The sequence below is a fragment of the Theropithecus gelada genome, chromosome X (genome assembly GCF_003255815.1).
Source record: "Theropithecus gelada isolate Dixy chromosome X, Tgel_1.0, whole genome shotgun sequence".
NCBI lineage: Eukaryota > Metazoa > Chordata > Mammalia > Primates > Cercopithecidae > Theropithecus > Theropithecus gelada.
Window position 1 is genome coordinate 58,314,693 of NC_037689.1, and position 21,943 is coordinate 58,336,635.

At 34.6% G+C, this 21,943-nt stretch overlaps 1 protein-coding gene across 1 annotated transcript in view; it reads left to right on the forward strand.

Moving 5' to 3' along the window:
- Window positions 1–21,943, forward strand: part of CFAP47 (cilia and flagella associated protein 47) — a 434,654-nt gene that overhangs the window by 398,757 nt on the left and 13,954 nt on the right. Inside the window, exons 61-62 of the mRNA XM_025371837.1 lie at window positions 2,933–3,104; window positions 8,498–8,659. Of these exons, the coding sequence (XP_025227622.1) occupies window positions 2,933–3,104; window positions 8,498–8,659 (334 nt within the window). The remainder of the gene's footprint in view (window positions 1–2,932; window positions 3,105–8,497; window positions 8,660–21,943) is intronic.

A 21,943-nucleotide genomic window follows, 5' to 3' on the forward strand; every position in this document is an offset into this window, starting at 1 on the left:
ATGCACAAATTATGTCCTGCACACTTCCAGTGATGCTAATGGTGCTAATGGTGCTTCTTCAGCAATTGTGCCTTATGACAAGCCTGCTATACTGAGTTGTAAAGTCTTAAGTCAGACTGCTTGGGTTCTTTTATTTAGTATTAATCTTGAATAGAGTCTGAAACTCGATGCTAATCACTAGTAGTCTAGTTGTTTCCTGTTATTCTTAGAAGTCCCACATCTTCACCACACCCTGCATTGTCTCACTCTTTTCTACTTTTCCTACTTTGTTGCTTGGTAAACTCCTCTCACCCTCTCTGCTCTGCCCTCATAAGTTCTTTCTCAAATGGGCCCAGCTGGTTTTCACCATGAACAATTCCTGCAGTCTGAGTAATTCCTGAAGGCTGTTTTGATGAGTAGAAGGAGTTTCCCCCTCTCTACATCCAGCTAACCTTGACTCATCCTTCAGTTTGGTGTGTTGGTCTCTTCCTCTGGAGTCCTTAGCAGTGATGTTCCCAGGACCTATGCTCTCATGGGATCCTCTACTTCTCCATGGTAGCAGTTATCACAGTAGTAATTTAAAAACTAGTTGTAGCATTAGCAGTTATTGTCAGTTTCTTCCTCTTGACCATCAGCTCCATGAGGACAAGAATTGGATGTCTCATGTCAATGAAAACTTTTCGTTAATATTTGCTGAATGAATAAAGAAATGAAAATAGAAATAATGATAAGAAAAACATTATGTTTTTAATGTATGTTTAGGTGTTGGCTGTGGAAACAAAATTATTTGCCCCTTTTTCATGAATTTAGCCATAGCTAGAAAGTTTCCCTGAGGTAAAAATGTATAGGTCTTCATCAGCAGTTCATGAAAATATGTACAGAAGGGGAGACAACTGACAATAGAGGTGCTTTGAGAAGGCAAGCATTATAACTATTTTATATCATAATATAGAAAAGTCTATTTTCAGCTGATAAGAAGTTCAATCACATACAAAAACGCTTTTACTCCCCTTAAACACACTTTATATTATGGATATGAAAAGCCATTTTTTATTGTATATTCATTAACTAATTTTTTGTGGCTATAGTTATTCTAAATACTTTTCTTTTAATATTTATAGTAGGGTTAAAAGTTATTTGTGCACCACTATTACAGTATTACATTATTCTGCATTTGTATGTATATTTACCTTTGCCAGTAAGATTTATACTTTTATATATTTTTATGTTGCTTTTGAACACCCTTTCATTTCAGCTTGAAAAACTCCCTATTAGTACATTTTATAAGTCAGGTCTAGTAAAATGACAAACTCCTTCAGCTTTTGTTCATCTGAGGGTTTTTATCTCTTTTAATTTTTATTTTAATTTTTATTTTTTGAGACGGAGTCTCGCTCTGTCGCCCAGGCTGGAGTTCAGTGGCACAATCTCGGCTCACTGCAAACTCCGCCTCCCGGGTTCAAGCCATTCTCCTGCCTCAACCTCTGGAGTAGCTGGAACTACAGGTGCCTGTGACCACGCCCAGCTTTTTTTTTTTTTTTTTTTTTTTTTTGTATTTTCAGTAGAGACAGGGTTTCACTATGTGAGCCAGGATGGTCTCGATCTCCTGACCTTGTGATCTGCCCTCCTTGGCCTCCCAATATCTCTTTGTTTTAAAGGACAGATTTGTCAAGTGTAGTATTCTTGGTTGGCCTTTTTTTTCTTTTAGCACTTTGAATGTGTCATTTCACTGTTTCCTGTCCTGCGATGTTTCTGTTGAGAAATCCACTGATAGTGTAATAATAGTTTCCTTGTATGTGATGAGTCAGTTTTCTCCTGCTGTTTTCAAAGTTCTATTTTTGTCTTCGACCCTTTTTGACTGCTCCATAGACAGAGAAGGGGCATCCCATAAGCAGAGTGGCCCAGAGTAACCTGTCTTTGACTTTCAACAATTTAATTATAATGTGTCTTGGTGTAGGCCTGGTGCCTGGGTCTGTAGGCAGATCTGGGGCCATGACTGGGGACACATCTGGTGCCTGTGTCTACAAGGACAGGCCTGGAACTAGGGTCCATGAGGGCAGGCCTAGTGCAAGGATATATGACAGAGTTGGCTTCTCCCTTTACTATTCCCTTCCCCTGTTTAAGAACTCCTGGGCTAAAGGGATGTCTCATCAGTGGGCCGAGAGGGTTGGATTCTGGATTAGCACAACTGTAGATCTGGTCAATTCATGATTCTCTGACCTCTCTTCCAAGTTCCATATGCAACAAACTTTTTGATTTGTGAGTTGGGCTCCTCACATATAACTGGAGAGTAAGTTTAATACATGTTTGTACCTCTCATCTACATGCTAGTTCTGGATTTAAGATATTTTTCATGTGCAGTGTTCAAAAAACTACTATTACTTTTCTTTGGTAACCTACTCATTAAGAAAATATTTGTTCATCATATTGTCTGTATACTCCAACACTGAAACTTGAGAAACAGTTTTCTTAATCAAAATATACCAGAAATTGAAAATCCTGATCTAACAGTTTGAAATGCTGTTTCAATATTGTTTAAACTTAATTCAAAGCAAATTTTAAACCACTTTTTCATAAGTTTTAAGTCTATAGGTTTTTAATACATTTATTAGATAGAGCAAATGTCATCATTTTCATTAGATAGTTAATGATTATTAATTTCCATGTGGCCTTTCTTGTTTTATAGACCGGAATTATAAAGATTTAAGAGTGGTGAGAATTATCTTCTATGTTTATTTTTATATGCATTCATTTATTTATTAACTTATTAACAAAAATATCCTGAGTATCATTATATGCCTGATAATGCACTAGACTTTATAGACACTAAGGTAAATAATATATACCCCCTCCCTTTCTCTAAATACCTGTGCATTGTTAGTCTTGACAGGTAGTTGATATTAAATCTATGCATATTTAATTAAATTGAAATATATTTTAATCTTGACTTTCCTAGAAATTTCTAAAATACATGAATTTGAGTATGAAATTCAATTTGAATCTGAAGCTATGAAGTCTAAGTTGGAATCCTGTGTAGCTGTATATTTGATTGATAAATCTTATGATGTTACAGCTGAAAGGTTAACATTTATCTTCAATCTGGTATTCACACCAAAGAAACCATTAAGGTAAATCTACTTTCCTCTTTTTTATTTAAGCAACATTATTACCCTTTTAAATGTATTAATGTTGATTTCTCTTTTTATTTCTCAATATTTGAATTGCATTACTTATTTGATATTATTGAGAGAAATATTTTGGGTTAGATTACATCGAGCTACAAAAAATATTCTCATGAGAAGAATGTAGTCTAAATGGTTGAAAATCTAAGATATCCCTCAAGAATTATGACTTCCCTAAGGTCATTAGTGTATCACATTAATGAAAGAGAATAGTCTGTTTTGTAAAATCTTTTTTTAAAAAAAGCTGACTTGTCGTTGTGCAATAGCAACACAGTATTTCTTGATGTTGTTTATCAGAACCAGTTCGAATGATGCAAATGCCTAAGCTGTATTTTACATTGCAACTGCTTTCATTACATTTTACTACTCAGTACATAACATTACATATTCCTTAGTAAGATATAAGTGAATCTGTGCGAAGGGTGGCCTTTAGATGTCTGTCCTCTGGGAAACTTCATCCAGTGTCATTATATTTGCTTTTTGGACACCTGTTACACAGCATCTGCAAACACTATATGATATTTCACTATGAAATAGGTCTTTATTTGTGTCTAAATGCAGAGATACTGATGAGTACCATGATATACACAAAGTACAGCTGGGCAATGAAAACACAATTGAAAATATTGTTTGTTTTTAATGATTTCTTTTTTCTTCTCTCAACTTTTGTTTTAGATACAGGAAGTACATGTATAGGTTTTCTACATGGGTATATTGCACTCAGGCAGTGGGCATAGTACCTAATAGGTAGCTTTTTAACCTATCCCCTTTCCAACTAGTAGTTTGCAGCGTCTGTTGTTCCCATGTTTATGTCCACAGGTGCTCAATGTTTAGCTCTTTCTTATAAGTGAGAACATACAGTATTTGGTTTCCCATTCCTGCCTTAAGTCCCTTAGGGTTATGGCTTCCAGCCCCATCCATGGAAGGAGGACATGGATGCATGCAAAGGACATGGTTTCATTCTTTTTTATGGCTGCATATTATTCCATAGTGTATACATGTCATATTTTATTTATTCAATCCACCATTAATGGCCACCTAGGTTGATTCCATGTCTTTGCTATTGTGAATAATGTGACAATGAACATACGAGTCCATGTGGCTTTTTGATATAATGATCTATCTTTCTTTGAGTATATACCCAGTAATGGGATTGCTGAGTCAATTTCTAAAGTTCAACCTTGTATTTGATGTAGTCATACATCTAAAGTGGCTATGAATATGTAGTTTGATAACTAAAAGATACCAGGGTCATCTTCAGGAAGCAGCAATAAAATCAAGCTACAAGAAGAAAGTATACCATATATATTGACATTTTCTATGTTTGTATTTTCTTTCATTTTTCACAGTTTTCTATGTTTTTGCACATTTTGCTTCATATGTATTAATATAATGACATGGAAATTACAGCAACACTAGAAAGAGAACAATGTTATTATTTGTGAAAATGGGCAGAGCCAATGTGAATTTATACTCATGAAAATATTGTGGATTTAGAACATCTTGGTGAATATTTGAGAAACTAATTTAGGGCAAAATTTTTTGATGATTGATAAATTTCTGTGAGTGTTATGTGATGTTCCGATATAGCAATTCTATTTTGTGCATATATGCATATATTCATTTACTGTGATTTCTTCTTTTGTACGTACAGTCATGCATCACTTAACAGCAAAGATATGTTCTGAGAAATGTATCCTTAGGTGATTCCATCATTGTAGAGTGCATTTACACAAACCTAGATGGTATAGCCTACTGCACGCCTAGGCTATATGGTATAGCCTATTGCTTCTGGGCTACAAACCTGCACAGGATGTTACTATACTGAATAATGAAGGCAACTGTAACACATTGGTAAATATTTGTGTACCTAAACACAGAAAAGGTACAGTAAACATACAGTATTATAATCATATGGAACAACCATTGTATGTACAGTTCATCATTGACCAAAATGTCAATGCAAGAGAAACAAATAAGAAAAATCAAAATTATACTAATAGCATTGAGCTATGAAAATAACAGGAAAATAATTATACCATGCTTTACCTAGATTAATAAATGAGTACTAAATTCAATTCTGCTCTTTTTTGTGGGCAAAGTTAGAAAGAACATTTCTGTGTTTTGATAAAAAGAAAATATACCATGTTTCACAACAGTGAATACTATGTAATTTTGACATTCATCTTTTTGCAGAATACAGTGTTGTGCATAATAAAAATAATAATCAATATGCTAAATGATGGTTTTACAAAAGAAATGCAGGAAAATTATTTCTATGGGCCTTTTTACAATAAAAATCAAGGATCCAATACAAAAACGTATGGGAATAATGGTTAAGACTGTAATGAATCAGTCTGAAGATCCTAATTTAACAGGTCGAAACACTTTTTTAAATAATGAAATAATAGATATCATTTGTCTTATGGTATCTTCAGAAATACTAATTACCTTAGCTTGACATTTTCCTAGAACTTTTTACCTGCTCAAGAGCTGAACAGAATGAGAAACAAAGTTCTATTTGAGAGTTTGTGGGTGGCAACTTAAAATAGGAAATATCACACATATGCATTGTTATGAATCTACAGTATTGATCATAAAATGGTTCACTGTGTCATCCATGACATTGTGTGGTCTTCTCCTGAAGGGTCCCACGTTTTGACTCAGCAACTTCTCATTAACTCAAAGAAGTCATTTGCAGAATAGGATTATTCAGCATTGTTCATTTGAATCTGTACATTAATTTATCAAAAATCATTTAACATCTACAAAAGAGAAAAAATCCCTGCACTTTAGGAGTGTATCATCTAGTGAGAGTGACAGATAACAGAAATAAATGAATAAGCAAGAAAGCAAAATTCAGATTATCTAAATAAATAAATAAATAAATAAATAAGGGGAGAAAGAGAACTTTACAGGATGCACATCAGATAAAGTGGATAGTTAGGCTTCCATGAAATAATGTCTAAGCCAAGACCTTACAGACAAAAAAAAGTTGGAAAGAGCACTTGAGCCAGAGAAAATAATAAATGCAGAAGTCGTAAGACAGGAAGTATTTGGCATAAACAATGAATAGTAAGAAGGCCAATCTTTCTCTAATGGACTGAGCAAAGGAGGAAATAAGTTTGGGGAATTTTACTGGGATTTTTTCACATCAGGATCATGACAATATGCATTGGTCTTTTATATTAGAAACAATAGAAAATTATTGAAGAATAAATATTTGGGGAACTAGTTTAGGACAACTTGTGTACATGATTCATCAAAATTTGTAAGTGTTAAGTGATACCCGATGTAACTTAACAATTATATTTTGTGCATATATATACATATTCATTTACTTCTGCCATTCCTTGTTCCAAATTAATTTGGAATGGTTTACCAGAAGATACAGAGTTCAATGAGAAAAAAAAAAAAAAAAAAACAATAGCTCTAAATTGTAGAAATCTTCTTGTAAGATGGTAACAGTAGAAGTGGAGACACCAGTTCTTGAAATAATGGTCTTGAAATAGTGGGAAGAGAGGAATATAATTTCATTTACAAAGACAGGAGAATGTGAAAGAGGTATAGGTTTAAAATGTATATTTGGATGTGTTAAGTTTAAGATTACATATTAATCATCATTGACTAAATTATGCTGCATCGTATTCCATTTTTTCTATGCAACACACTTCATTTTAGCACCACCCTATTGAAAGAACATTTTAAATTTTTACTCCCATTTTTTTGACAGTATAAACAATGCAGTAATGAATATCCTTACATACATCACTTCTTGAAATCTTAGAGGCATTTCTCCAGAGGAAAGTACCAATAGTGGAACTCCTAATTTATTGAGTGAAGCTTTCTTTTCTTTTTTAAAACCTTTTATTTTAGGTTCAGGGGTACAGGTGCAGGTTTGTTATATAGGGAAACTCATGTCATGGGGGTTTGTTGTACAGATTATTTCTTCACCTATGTATGAAGACTAGTACCCAATAGTTATTTTTTTTTGCTCCTCTTTCTCCTTCCAACCTCCACCTTCAGGTAGGCCCCAGTGTCTATTGTTCCCTTCTTTGTGTCCATGTGTTCTCATCATTTAGCTCCCACTTACAAGCAAGAACATGTGGTATTTGGTTTTCTGGTTTTCTGTTCCTATGTTAGTTTGCTACGGATAATGGCCTCCAGCTACATCCATGTGTCTGAAAAAGACATGATTTCTTTTTTTAAAAGGATGCATAATATTTCACGGTGTATATGCACCACATTTTCTTTATCCAGTCTTCCTTTGATAGGCATTTAAGTTGATTCCATGTCTTTGCTACTGTGAATAGTGCTGCAATGAACACACGAGTACACGTGTCTTTATGATAGAATGATTTATATTCCCTTTGGTTTATACCAGTAATGGTATTGCTGGGTCCAATGGTAGCTCTGTTTTTAGCTCTTTGAGAAATTGCCACACTGCTTCACACAAATTTGGTAAGATACTATCCAGTTGCTCACAAAATGGTTGAGTAATTATATAGTCCTACCTAAGAAGAATAAGAGTTCCCAGAACTCTTCTTTCTGTCACTTTTGAGTAAGAAGTGTGAGATTCCTTTTCTAATCCTGACTTATGATATTGAAACCACACTGTTACATGTTTGAGTCATTTCTACCCTAAACTAGCAAACAGATAACCATTTATCAACTCTGGCTACTGCCCTCTCTCTCCACTCTTTGTCATAGTCAAATGCTTTGAAAGTCTAAAGTCTATCTCTACTAACTTTCTCCCTTAATTCAGCTGCCACTCAATTTTATCTTATTCTGCAAAGTGTATGTGGTCTTTACCAGTTGCAGTTTAATTTTTTTAAACTGCCACTTAAGTCCATTATATGGGCTTTGCATGTTTTCACAGAAAATGTATTTTTTCTTTGTGAAACAAGAGTTGAAAATACTTTCTCATAATGTTTCATTTTTGAAAAAAATCCCTGAATGGAATATCTATTAGTATAAAACATGGGTCCATTTTGCCAAATCCACCCTTACCTTCTTATGCACTATAATATTCTATGCTGGTTACAGAAAATTTACGGAGTTCATTCTGCATATGTTATTGGTTCTTAGAAAATAACTAGGAGGTAGATAAGATGCCCTAAAAATAATTACTTCAAAGGGAGAATGATAATATAATCTATGACCTGAAAATTATTTATGAAATGTAATTAAAAGTCATTTACATTATTTTTAAGAATTAAATGTCCTAGTGTTTTCACTGAAACCACAGAGTTTACTTACATTTTTACCTTAGTTTAGTTTGCTATATTTATGCTCTTGTTTTCATGTAGTATCGTTTAAAATCTCCTTTTATATTCAAGGTCTCACATAACACTGAAAATACAGTGCATAACAGAAGGGATCTGGAAGTTTCCCATAATGCTGATTGCTACTGAGCCTGATACGGATGCTGTCATTGACATTGAAGGAGTTGGTTTATTTAAGGAATCTGTTTTTGAATTAAGGCTGAAAAGTCAGACAAGGTAATATATTAAACAAAAGTTTGTAGCTGTTTTAGTGAATATGCTGAACTTTGGAATGAAATTTAAGATGGAAAATTCTATAGTTCATCTTTTGCTGGTTAAGCCAGTGCAACATTGGGTCTCTGACGCAAAGCTTCATATACTACATAAATTTTTATTGTACAATTGGAAAATAGGGTATACAAAGTGAAGACCAGAAAGAAAAACAAAAGTAAATAATTAAAAATTGAAATATAGGATACTATTAATATTTCCATTTGTTTTCAAAGGATGTTTCAGTGTTTTTCTGCAAATGTCAATTGTGTTAGCATATCAAATGGTTTAACTAGGCAGAAATAATTGGGTAAACCCATGTTGATTCCATGTTATGTTTTATTTTCTTTCTATCATAACGGTCTTTGTTATATTTGTGCTAACATAGGCAGTATGACAATACTTTTACCTAAAATCTCACATGTTAAAATACAGTTTTACAGCTTTTTGAGGTACAACATACATAAAATTCATTCACTGTAAATGTACATTTTAATAATTTTTAATTATAGGATTTGCAGTCATAACCACATTCCAGATATAGAACTTTTCCATTTCCCTCCACATTTCCCTCAAACCCTTTTGCAGTCAGCTCCCATACTCATTACCAGTCTCAGTCAACCACTGATTTGCTTTGTCTCTATAGTTTTGCCCTTTCTGATATTTCAAATAAATGAAATTACATAATATGTTATCTTTTGCATGTGACTTTTTAACACTATCCTTATCTGAAGTTCAGTGGTTTTCATGAATAAGCACCTATTAGCTTTGTATATATTTGGTCCATTTCTCGAGGGCTGAAATGGTTGTTTGTAACCATTGTCCAGCTTTATGGTCAACAGGAGTGGTGAACGGTTAAATGTATAATCACTTGTGCCAGGTGTTCCAAGGCTTTATAGATAGGATAACCACAAAATTCACTGTCCAAACTTGAACCTTTTGAGAATGAAAGAGGCTAATTAATAATTAGGCTTGGCAACAAGGTAGACTGGGACAGATCTGACCAAACCAGCACCTAACAGTTACTGTTCTTATAGGCTATGGCAAGATGTTTGCTGTTTATCCAAAGAAGACTAAAAAGTCATTAAATCAGCAGAGTGATACATTTGAAAAAGAACATTTAGCTGAAATGTGTAGAAAACAAATGCAAAAAGGGTAAGAGTGAATGGAGGTAGATTAGTTAGTTGGCTAATGCTGTTGTCTGAAGGTTACTTGAGCGTTTTGCAGGGCAAGTGGAGAGGGATAGTAGACAGATTGGAGAGACTTTAAGGAGGTAAAGTCAGTTAAATTTAGCGATAGTTTTGGGGATCAGAATGTTCCACTTTGCTGGAGAGTGTTGAATGTTAAGTCAGAGAAGTACCTGTAATGTAGAAGAAACTAATATCAGGTGGATATTGGACTATATGACCTGGAATTTCTCTTACAGTTTGAAAATATGACATTTTTGTGAAAGAATTGGTGTCATAGTCAAACAGAGTGAGAAATAATTTTTTGCTCAACCACTAAATACCTGTGGGACTTTCAGCTATATATTTTTGCTCCTCCAAGCTTCCATTTCCTCATTTGTAGAGTGGAGATAAAATACAACCCGTAATGTTGCCATGAGAACAAATAATGCAATGTCTATAAATTACTCAACACAATGCCAAGAACTTTTAAATATTCAATAAATGGTATTGTTATTACATACTTTTTCATATCATTGATCAACCTGATCAGTTATCCAAAACCTAGTATTGGGAGAGTAAATGTTTTTGATATTAAGTCTCCTATGTTTTAAAACCAAGAGAAAAACCTCTGCTTGTATATATCCTAGATGAGTGTTTTATAGAAATAAAACCCTTCTTAGTTCTAGGAAACTTGAGTCTGGCTAGCTTTGCATCTGTAAGTCCTCTGAACCTATTCTTAGTGCAATTGCTCAACTCTTAAGGTCCCATATGAGAAAATGAGCTGCTCTTAGCTTATTTAGTGTGAAAGAATGCTGTCCAGTGTATTTTGTGCTCTCTTGAAACGGGATTCAGAACAGGGCAGCAACAAACCCCTTTTTATTCTAAATCATATCCTCCTTCCATCAATAGCTCATACATTTTATCTGCTAAGAAGAGCATAGCATAAAATGTTTCGTATTGTAAGAAAATGCAAAACTATCCTCCAGAGTGAGTTTACCCATACATTCCCACCAGAAATGCATAAGTGATCCAATTTCTGTGCATCTTCACCAGCATTTATTATTATTATTATTATTTCATTTTAGCTATTTTAACAGGTGTATAGTAATAGCACATTATGTTTTGATCTGCATTTCCCTAATGGCAGTTTATGTTGAACACTTTTTTATGTGCTTACTCACCATACATGTCTCCTCTTTGGTGAAATACCTACTCATTTATTTCGATCATCTTATAATGGGACAATTAAATTTTACTGCTAAATTTTTAAAAGTTCTTTGTATATTCTCTATATTTCACCCTCTAAACAGGATTTTTATGGTGCAAGAGTTTTACATCTTGATGAAGTGCAAGTTGTCTTTTCTGTAACATGCTTCTATTGTCATGCCTAAGAACTTGTCACCTAGCACTAAATCCCAAAGATTTTCTTCCATGTTCTCTTTTTTTTTTTTTTTTTTGAAAACGGAGTCTCCTTCGTCCCCCAGGCTGGAGTGCAGTGGCCGGATCTCAGCTCACTGCAAGCTCCACCTCTCGGGTTTACGCCATTCTCCTGCCTCAGCCTCCTAAGTAGCTGGGACTACAGGCGCCCGCCACCTCGCCCAGCTAAGTTTTCGTATTTTTTTTTTTTAGTAGAGACGGGGTTTCACCGTGTCAGCCAGGATGGTCTCGATCTCCTGACCTCGTGATCCGCCCGTCTCGTCCTCCCAAAGTGCTGGGATTACAGGCTTGAGCCACCGCGCCCGGCCAATATACTATGACTTTTTAATAATTAACCAGTTGAAAGACTTAGGGTTGTTTTCATTTACTGGTCATTTTGAATAGTGCTACTATGAACATTCAGGTAAAAGTATTTATTTGCGTGCATGTTTTCAATTATTTTGAGTATAATTTTTTATTTCAATGTAATAAGTTGTTTCAGGGTTCTGAGGAAAATATCCATTTTGAAAAGATCATGCTTGCTGCTGCTAAAGGAATGAAAACTGNTTTTTTTTTTTTTTTTGAGACGGAGTCTCGCTCTGTCGCCCAGGCTGGAGTGCAGTGGCCGGATCTCAGCTCACTGCAAGCTCCACCTCTCGGGTTTACGCCATTCTCCTGCCTCAGCCTCCTGAGTAGCTGGGACTACAGGCGCCCGCCACCTCGCCCAGCTAAGTTTTCGTATTTTTTTTTTTTAGTAGAGACGGGGTTTCACCGTGTCAGCCAGGATGGTCTCGATCTCCTGACCTCGTGATCCGCCCGTCTCGGCCTCCCAAAGTGCTGGGATTACAGGCTTGAGCCACCGCGTTAAAAATTTTAGAGTTTTACATTTCAATCTTAAAGCCATTATATACTTTAAATTAACTGTTGCGTATGGTGTGGGATTTAGGTCGGGAGTTCATCATTTTCCCTGATGATGTCCAACAAGATTTGTTTAAAAGTCTATCTTTCCTCCATTGATTGATTTTGAAACATTGTCAAAAATCAGGTTGGATATATTTGTGTCAGTCCAGTTTTGGGCTTTCTATTCTGTTCCCTTTATCCTTTGCTAATAACACCACACTCAGGTACAGTGATTCTTCTCACTTTCTGATTTCCTTTTAAAATTATTTTAGCTATTCTACTTCCATCACCTCTGTATATAAATTATAGAATAAGCTTATCTACATCTATAAAATTCTTATTTTATTGTGAAAGAAATTTATTAAACTTATAGATCAACCTGCCAACATATGACATTTTCACTATGTTATATACACTACTATATATTTTACTATACCATACCATACCACATATGGTAGATCTCTCAGTTTTCTTAGATTTTCTTTGATTTCTTTCATTGGTGTTTTATAATTTTCAGATTATAGATGCTGTACAAGTTTTGATACATTTTCACCTAGACATTTCATTTTTAGAGTGATTATAAATGCTATTGTATTTTCAGTTTCAGTCTCCACGTTTGTTGCTAGCATATAGAAGTGCTATTGATATCTGTGTGCATATTTTGTATCTTCTGAATTTTCTGAACAGTTATTTATTCTATAAGCATTGCTTTTGGATTCTTTGGCATTTTCTACATAGGCAATCATGTCTTCCACACAAAGGGATAGTTATATTTCTTCGTTTCAACTTTTTTTTTGTAACTTTCTTTTCCTTTTATGCCTCATTGCACTGGCTAGGACTTCTAGTACTATATTGAATAGGACTGATAAGAGTAGGCATCATTGCCTTTTTTCCAAACTTAGGTAGAAAGCATTCAGCCTTTCACCATTACATGTGATGTTAGCTGTACGATTTTTTAAGGTAATTTTGATCAGGCGGAGGAAGTTGTTCCTCTCCGTATTAGTTTCCTAGGGCTGCTGTAACAAACTACCACAAACCAGGTGGCTTAAAATAACACAAATGTATCCTCTCACAGTTTTGGAGACTAGAAATTAAAAAATAAGGTGTCGCCGGGCGCGGTGGCTCAAGCCTGTAATCCCAGCACTTTGGGAGGCGGAGACGGGCGGATCACGAGGTCAGGAGTTCGAGACCATCCTGGCTAACACGGTGAAACCCCGTCTCTACTAAAAAAAAAAATACAAAAAAAAGCTAGCCGGGCGAGGTGGCTGGCGCCTGTAGTCCCAGCTACTCGGAAGGCTGAGGCAGGAGAATGGCATAAACCCGAGAGGCGGAGCTTGCAGTGAGCTGAGATCCGGCCACCGCACTCCAGCCTGGGCGACAGGCGAGACTCCGTCTCAAAAAAAAAAAAAAAAAAATAAGGTGTCAGCAGAGTCATGCTTTCTCTCTAGGCTCTAGGGAAGAATCTGATCTATGCATTTCTCTTAGCTTCTGGTGTTGCCAGCAATCCTTAGGGTTCTTTGGCTTGTACATTTATCACTCCAATCCCTGCCTCCATCATCTCATGACATTCCCCCTGTGTGTCCCTGTCTGTATCTCTTTTCCTGTTCTTATAAAACTGGTTATATTGCATTAAGAATTCATAATGATCCCATCCTGGCTTGATTACATCTGTGATATGACTCTATATTAAAATAAAGTCGTATTCATAGGCACTGAAGTTAGGACTTCAACATATATTTGGGGAAACACAATTCCTAATTCCCCTATTTCTAATTTTTTGAAAGTCCTACCAAGAATGTGTGTTTAATTATGTCAAATGCTTCTTCTGCGCCAATTGATAATATAATGCCATTTTTCTTCTATAGCTTGTTCAAGTGGTTGGTTACACTGATTAAATTTAAAAATTATTTTAATTATTATTATTGCATTCTCTGTATCTGGTTTTCCCATTTGAGTAATGCTGTTCTCAAAAACATGAGTTAGAAATGTTCCCTCTTCTTCTATTTCTGATAGATAATGTTTAGAATTGGTTATAATTATCTTTTAAGTGTTTCATAGAATTATCCACTGAAATCATCTGGTACTGAAGATTTCTTTTTCAGAAACTTTGTAAAATGGTGCATTTAATTACTCTAAGTTATATGCCTAGTAAGATCATTTATTTCATACTGGATGAGTTTTGGTAGCCTGTGCTTTTCAAGTAATTGTTTTATTTATTCTAAATTGTCAAATGTGTGTATGTAGTGTTGTTCAGTATATTTCCTTAAGTTATCTGTTGAGACTTGCAGAGTCTGCGTGATATCTCCTCTCTTATTTCTGAAATTGATCATTTGCAACTTTTCCCTTTAATCACTGCCAGCCGTTTTAGAAGTTTGTCAGTTTTGTTGAGTTTTTTTTAAAGAACCAGCTTTTGTTTCACTGGTTTTCTCTAATTTTCTGTTTCATTTTTAATTTATTTTTCCTCTCATTTTTGTTTTCTTTCTTTTGATTACTCTCGATTTATCTTAATTTTCTAGTTTTCTGAAGTGGGAGCTTAGATCGTTGATTTGAGGCCTTTTCTTTTTTTCTATTGTAATTATTTAGTATTACAAATTTCCTCCTGGATACTGCTTTAGCTGCATTTCACAAATTTAGTCTGTTGTTTTTTCATATTTATTTAGTATTTTTATTTCATTCGCTGTTTCTTTTTTGACACAGGGATTATTTAGAAGAGTGTTGCTTAATTTACGAGTGTTTGAGGATTTTTGTTGTCTTTCTCTTATTAATTTTTAATTAGTTCATCATGGCCAGAAAACATACTCTGCATAAATTCAAAGTAATTTGCTTGGGCAGGGGCCTATAGATAAAAATATAAATCAACAAAATAGAGGTAGATGGAGTGTTCTACAGATATCTATTAGAGCATGTTGGTTGATGGTTTTATTTAAGGTTTTTTGTTTGTTTGTTTGTTTGCTTGCTTTTTTTCCCCTAATTTTCTGTTCAGTAATTCTAACATTTGATGAGAGAGAGGTGTCAATATCACTGTATATAACTGTAGATTTATCTTTTTCTTCAGGTTTGTTTTTGCTACACATGTTATTTATTGATTGATTGACTCCTAACAATTGTACACCTTTATGGGGTACATATTATGATACACGCACACAATGTGTAATGATAAAATCACGGTGTTTAAGATACCCATCACCTCAAATGTTTATCATTTCTTTGTATTGGGAACATTTGAAATCTTCTAGCTATTTTGAAACAACAAGAAATTATGGTTAACTATAGTCACTCTACTGTTCTAGTTAACACTAGAACTTATTATTTCTATTTAACTGCATGTTTGTACTCATTAACTAACCTCTCTTCACCCAACCTCCTCATCCATCTCTATATCTGGTAGCTATCATTGTACTATCTATCTCCATGGGGTCAACATTTTTAGCACTCACCTATAAGTGAGAACATGATATTTGTCTTCCTGTGCCTGGTTTATTTCATTAACATAATGATCTCTGTTTTCATCCATGTTGCTGCAAATAAAAAGACTTCATGATTTTTATGGCTGAACAGTACTCCATTGTGTAAATATGCCTCATTTTCTTTATCCATGCATCTATTGATGGACACTTAAGTTGATTTCCTATCTTGGCTATTATGAAAAGTTCTGCTGTAAATATGGGTGTGCAGGTCTCCATTTGATATACTGGTTTCCTTTCTGTTGGATAAATAACCAGTAGTAGGGTTACTGGATCATAAAGTAGTTATAGTTTTAGTTTTTCTGAGAAATCTCCATATCATTTTCCATAATGGTTATACTAATTTACATTCCCACAAACAGTGTATGAGTTCCCTTTTCTCTGCATCCTTACCAGCATTTATTTTTTCTCTTTTTCCTAATAGCCATTCTAACTAGAGTGAGATGATAGCTTGTGGTTTTGATTTGCATTTCTCTGACGATTAATGATGTTGAGCATTTTTTCATATACCCATTGGCCATTTGTAAGTCTTATTCTGACAAGTGTCTATTCAGATCCTTTGCACACTTTTTAATGATGTCAGGGTCTCACTTGTTCCTTTGGGCTTAGGATCTGAGCAACTGGGTTACTGGTGCTGTAGGCACCCATATGAAATTAGTGGAATCAAAGTGTAGCCTCAGGGATGGATGAATTTCATGGCTACTGGCCCTCGGGACAGAATATACTCCAGATGTGGGTCTAGTTTCAAGATGGCACCATGCCATAACAGCCTGTGTTGTGGGGCTGGGGGTGTCAAGAAAGTTCCTGCTCTGGGAGAATACAGGATGTTGGATCCTGGCAACTATCCACGCTGGACTTGGGGCCTATGAGGACTAAGAGACTTCTCTATAAGGATGACTGCTGGTGTCTGTGGTGCTGATGGGGATGACCAAAGGTCTCCAGCTTACTTTTTCTCCGTTAGAAGAATCCATTCTGGCTCTGATCTGATTCTGCTGTGGGAGACAGTGTGGCAGAGGCAGGATGCCTTGCTCCCCTGTCTATGGAGATATCCTGGGTCTCTGTGCTCCACGGAGATTTCGCAGTACTCTTCAGTGCACTTCTTCATTCACTTTAGTCAAAATACGGTTGTTTGTGGTTTTGGTCCCTTATTGTGGAGGATTGAGAGCCAGGCAACTCTAGTCAGCCATCTTGCTGATGTGGTATTGCAATCAGATTAGTCCAGATTTATTTTTAATTAATGTTACTAAGATTCTGTTAGATGTTTGGTTTAAAACTGGAAGTAGTTTGTTTCTTCTATTCTGATATATTTCTGCAAGCATTAAGTTCAAGGGCAGTTTCTACAGAAATATAAAATAGACTTAGTTCATTAGATCGCAATAAACATTTTTCTGGTGGATAAATACAGTTGTCAGAAATTCTATGATATACAATTATGTATGAAAAACACATTCAAAATATCAAAAAAAAACCAAACCCTGACTCTTCTGTATTGAACCCTGATGGCCCTGTTATATTGAATGAACTACTTAGAATTAGGGATAAATCTGAAAATCTCAATAGGGTATTTTCTAAAGTATAGATTTTGATTTTGTTCTATTTTTGTTCTAAGGACATAATTACATACCCTTTATAATATTGATGCTGGAGAGTGATTTTTTAAAAGATTCAATACCAAATAATTATCCCCCGTAAGTGCTTCTAATGTGCAGATTTGAGATACATTTTAATAACATAGGGTCATTCCTGTGGTTGAAGTCACATGTTAGCCATGTCTACAGTCATCTGAAGGTTTTACACAGCTGGATGATCAATTAGTTTACTTTTATAACTGGAGATGTTTATGTTGGATGTTGACTGATAGTGTCTCCATGTAGTTGCTCTTTAATGGAGGCCCCGGATAGTTGAATTTGTACATGGTGATTGGTTTTCCATAGAGAGCACATTCCGAGAGAAGCAGGTAGAAGATACATGGCACTTTCTGACCTACACACACAAGTTCAACAACAGTCACTCTAGTCACATTGTATTGGTTACCAAAGGGTCACTATATTGGCCTGGATTTAAGAAAGGAAACATAGATCCCACCTTTCTATGGGGAAATTGTTAAAGAATGTGTAGGCTTGCCACAGTGGAGTGTGCTAACTTGAGTGTTTTCAGCTTCTTCTAAGGCAAAAAATTTTCTCCAGATTCCTCCTGGATATTGTCAACCAGCTGCAAGTCTTTGGGTAGCAAAGATCAGATCATGATGGGTAACATAACCAAGCTACAGAAGAAGGTGAATTTACTTTCTCTGCATGGGTTTATTTTCTTTTTTTAAATTATACTTTAAGTTCTAGGGTACATGTGCACAGCATGCAGATTTGTTACATAGATATACATGTGCCATGTTGGTGTGCTGCACCCATCAACTCGTCATTTACATTAGGTATTTCTCCTAATGCTATCCCTCCCCCAGTTCCCCACCCCCCAACAGGCCCCAGTGTGTGAGGTTCCCCTCCCTGTATCCATGTGTTCTCATTGTTCACCTCCAACTTATGAGTGAGAACATGAGGTGTTTTGTTTTCTGTCCTTGTGATATTTTGCTAAGAATGATGGTTTCCAGCTTCATCCACGTTCCTGCAAAGGACATGAAGTCATCCTTTTTTATGGCTGTGTAGTATTCCATGGTGTATATGTGCCACATTTTCTTTATCCAGTCTATTATTGATGGACATTTGGGTTGGTTCCAAGTCTTTGCATGGGTTTATTTTCTACAGCAAATGGAAACTACCTGCTTCCTTACATTAAGTCTGTTTTAAACTTTTTTTTAGAGGATTCAGTGATGTAAATAAGCTACTGAATATTTCTAGCTTATTTACCAGCCCTCGGGAGGCTACACCTAGGTAGGTATTAGAAATTTCAAGTTATCTTGAAGATCTAGGGAACTGAAGGGGCATATATAGAAAAAATAGGATAGGAAAACAGGCAGACCTAATTATATTCAGGATTTGACTGGTTCCTCATGAACCCAGTAATATTTCCTTTTTCTTTAGGGAATCAAGAGTGAAATAAGTTCTGAAAAGGAATGACCCCCCTGTCCTAGTGACTATACATTTTTCTTGTGTGCTGGACATACAGGGAGAGGAAAGAAGGACAAAGATGCATGACAAACCCTATGGTGGTAGCTACTCTGTTTCCTAAATTAAATATGTAAAGCGTTAGTGTATCAAGGGGTAATTTTAAACATAATAATACAAAGTATTCTGAAGAATCAGTATAAAAACATAACAGAGTTCAAAATATCAAAATAGGTTATCCTTAAAATATTTTATGTGCATATAAGTGATTAGCAATAAGTAAAACTTTTGAGAAATATGAATTCCTTATTTTTCTGAATATCCTAGTTTTTACTAATGTCTGCCCTTTGTGATAATATTTAAAAATTATTTTTATATAAATGAGCATTATGAAATACACAATAAACTATAATGTACATCTTAGGAAATGAGAAATCCACCATCTCTTGGCCACTATCACTAAGTCCAACTCAGTTCTGGTAGAGTATAGGAATTAGAAACAAATGGATTTCTAGTAATATAAGCTAATCTTATTTTGAAATAGTCACTTGGGATCTTGCTACATAGAAATTATCTTGTTATAAAGTGAAAATCTTCTGTAGATGAGCATTTTCACTAAGAAAACTAATTGTATGGCTGGGTGTGTGTGTATATAGGCATGTATATAGGCATGTATATGTGTGTATATATATAAAGAAACACCTAAATACATATAATTTAAGAAGTCTTTAGTGAATCATGCTGCCCACATTGTTTAAACCCTCTCTAATTCATTAACACTTTTATACCACAGCTGAGTCTCCATTTATTTCTAACAATAACAATAAAGCTACTGTCTTTTAAAAAATGATGGCATATAAACAAAACTTGATGTGACTTTATACTCATTAAAAATTTTGTGGATTTAGAACATCTTGGTAAATATTTGGGAAACAAATTTAGGGCAACATTTTTTGATGATTGATAAATTTCTGTGAGTGTTGTGTGATATTCTGACATAGTATAGCAATACTGTTTTGTGCATATATGCATATATTCATTTACTATGATTCTTTCTTTTGTATGTACAGTCATGCATCACTTAACGACAAAGATATGTTCTGAGAAATGCATCCTTAGGTGATTCCATCATTTTGCACACATCATAGAGTGCATTTACACAAACCTAGATGGTATAGCCTACTGCACACCTAGGCTGTATGGCATTGCCTATTGCTTCTAGGCTACAAACCTGCACAGGATATTACTATACTGAATAATGAAGGCACCTGCAACACATTGATAAATATTTGTATACCTAAACACAGAAGTTACAGTAAACATACAGTATTAAAATCATATGGAACAACCATTGTATGTACAGTTCATCATTGACCAAAATATAGATGATAAATGTCTAATTTTATTTATTTCAGTATAGATATTGAGGTTTCCCAACATCATTTATTGAAGACACTAACCTTTTAAAATTGTGTGTGCTTGATGCCCTTGTCAAAAATTACTTGACAGCATATGCTTAGGTTTATTTCTTGGCTCTCTATTCTGTTCTGCTGGCCTATGTGTCTGTTTTTATGACAGTAACATACTATTTTAATTATTGTAGGTTTGTAATATATTTTGATATCAGGTAGTGGCATGCTACCAGCTTTTCTTTTTGCTCAAAATTGCTCTGGATAGTTGAAGTGTTTAAAGGTTACTATTTATTTAAAATATAACACTAGAATTTTTATAGATAGCATTAAATTGATAGATCACATTGGCTAGTATGGTCATTTTAGCAAGTTAATTATTCAATCTCATGAAAACAAGGTATTTTCCCATTTGTGTTTTTGTCAATATTTTAAATCAAATTTTACAGTTTTCAGTATGTAGATCTTTTATTTCCTTGGCTAAATTTATTTCTAAGAATTTTATTCTTTGTAATGCTATATAAATTGGATTACTTTCTTGATTTCTTCTTGGAAGAGTTTGTTATTAGCATATATAAATGCTACTGGGTTTTGTATGTTGATTTTTCATCCATCAATGTCAGTGTTACTGAGATTATGTATTAGTTTTAACAGGTTTTTGCGTGTGTGTGTGCATGTGTAATCTTTACAGTTTTCTACATATAGGAACACACCCTCTGCAAATAGGGATAGATGATAGTATTTCTTCCTTTCTGATTTGGGTACCTTTTAGTTCTTTTACTTGCTTCATTGCTCTTGCTGATATTTCTAGTATGTTACATAGACATGCAAAGAGGGGGCATTTTCTTGTACCAGACCTTAGAGGTAAAGCTTTCAGTTTTTCTCCATTGATTATGATGTTAGCAGTAGGTTTTTCATAAATGGCCTTTATCATGGAGAGGAAATGTCCTCCTAAACTTAATTTGTTGAGAGTTTATCATGAAATGGTGTTGAACTTTCCCAAATGCTTATTCAGCATCCATTGGGATGATCATGTAGCTTTAGCTTGCATTCTTTTAATGTGGTATATCACATTGATTGATTTGCATATGCTAAACAAAACATGCATCTCAAGCATAAGTCCCACTTGATTATGGTGAAGAGCCTTTTAATGTATTGACAGAAATGGTTTACTAGTACTGTATTGATGATTTTTGCTTCCATGTTCATCAGATATATTGGTCTGTAGTTTTTTTTTTCTCTTGTTGTCTTTGTATGGCTTTGGTATCAGGGTGATCCTGGTCTCATAAAATGAGATTTTATCTTTTGGAAGAGTTTAGTAAGGACTGGTATTAAATCTTCTTTGAATGTTTAGTAGAATTTAGCCATGAAGCCATCTGGTACTGGACTTTTCTTTGTTGGGAAGCTTTTAATTACTGCTGCAATCTTTTTTAAAATTGGCCCCTTCAAGCATTCTATTTCTTATTAGTTCAATCTTGGTAGGTTGTATGTTTCTAGAAATATGTACATTTCCTTCTCGGTTTTCCAGTTTGCTTACAGATAATTGTTCATAATAATCATTATATTCCTTTGTATTTCTGAGAAATCAATTGAAATGTCTCCCCCTTTATTTCTTATTTGATTTATTGGAGTATTCTCTCTTTTTGTCTTAATCTCACTCATGGTTTGTCAATTTAAAATGTATTTTTAAAACATTCTTTGTTTTGTGAAATTTCTATGACTTTTCTATTTTATTTATTTCTGATCTTATTTTTTATTATTTTCTCCCTTCTGCTAACTTTGGGTTTAGTTTGTCCTTTTTCTAGTTCATATGAGTATAATTTAAGTGGCTTATTTT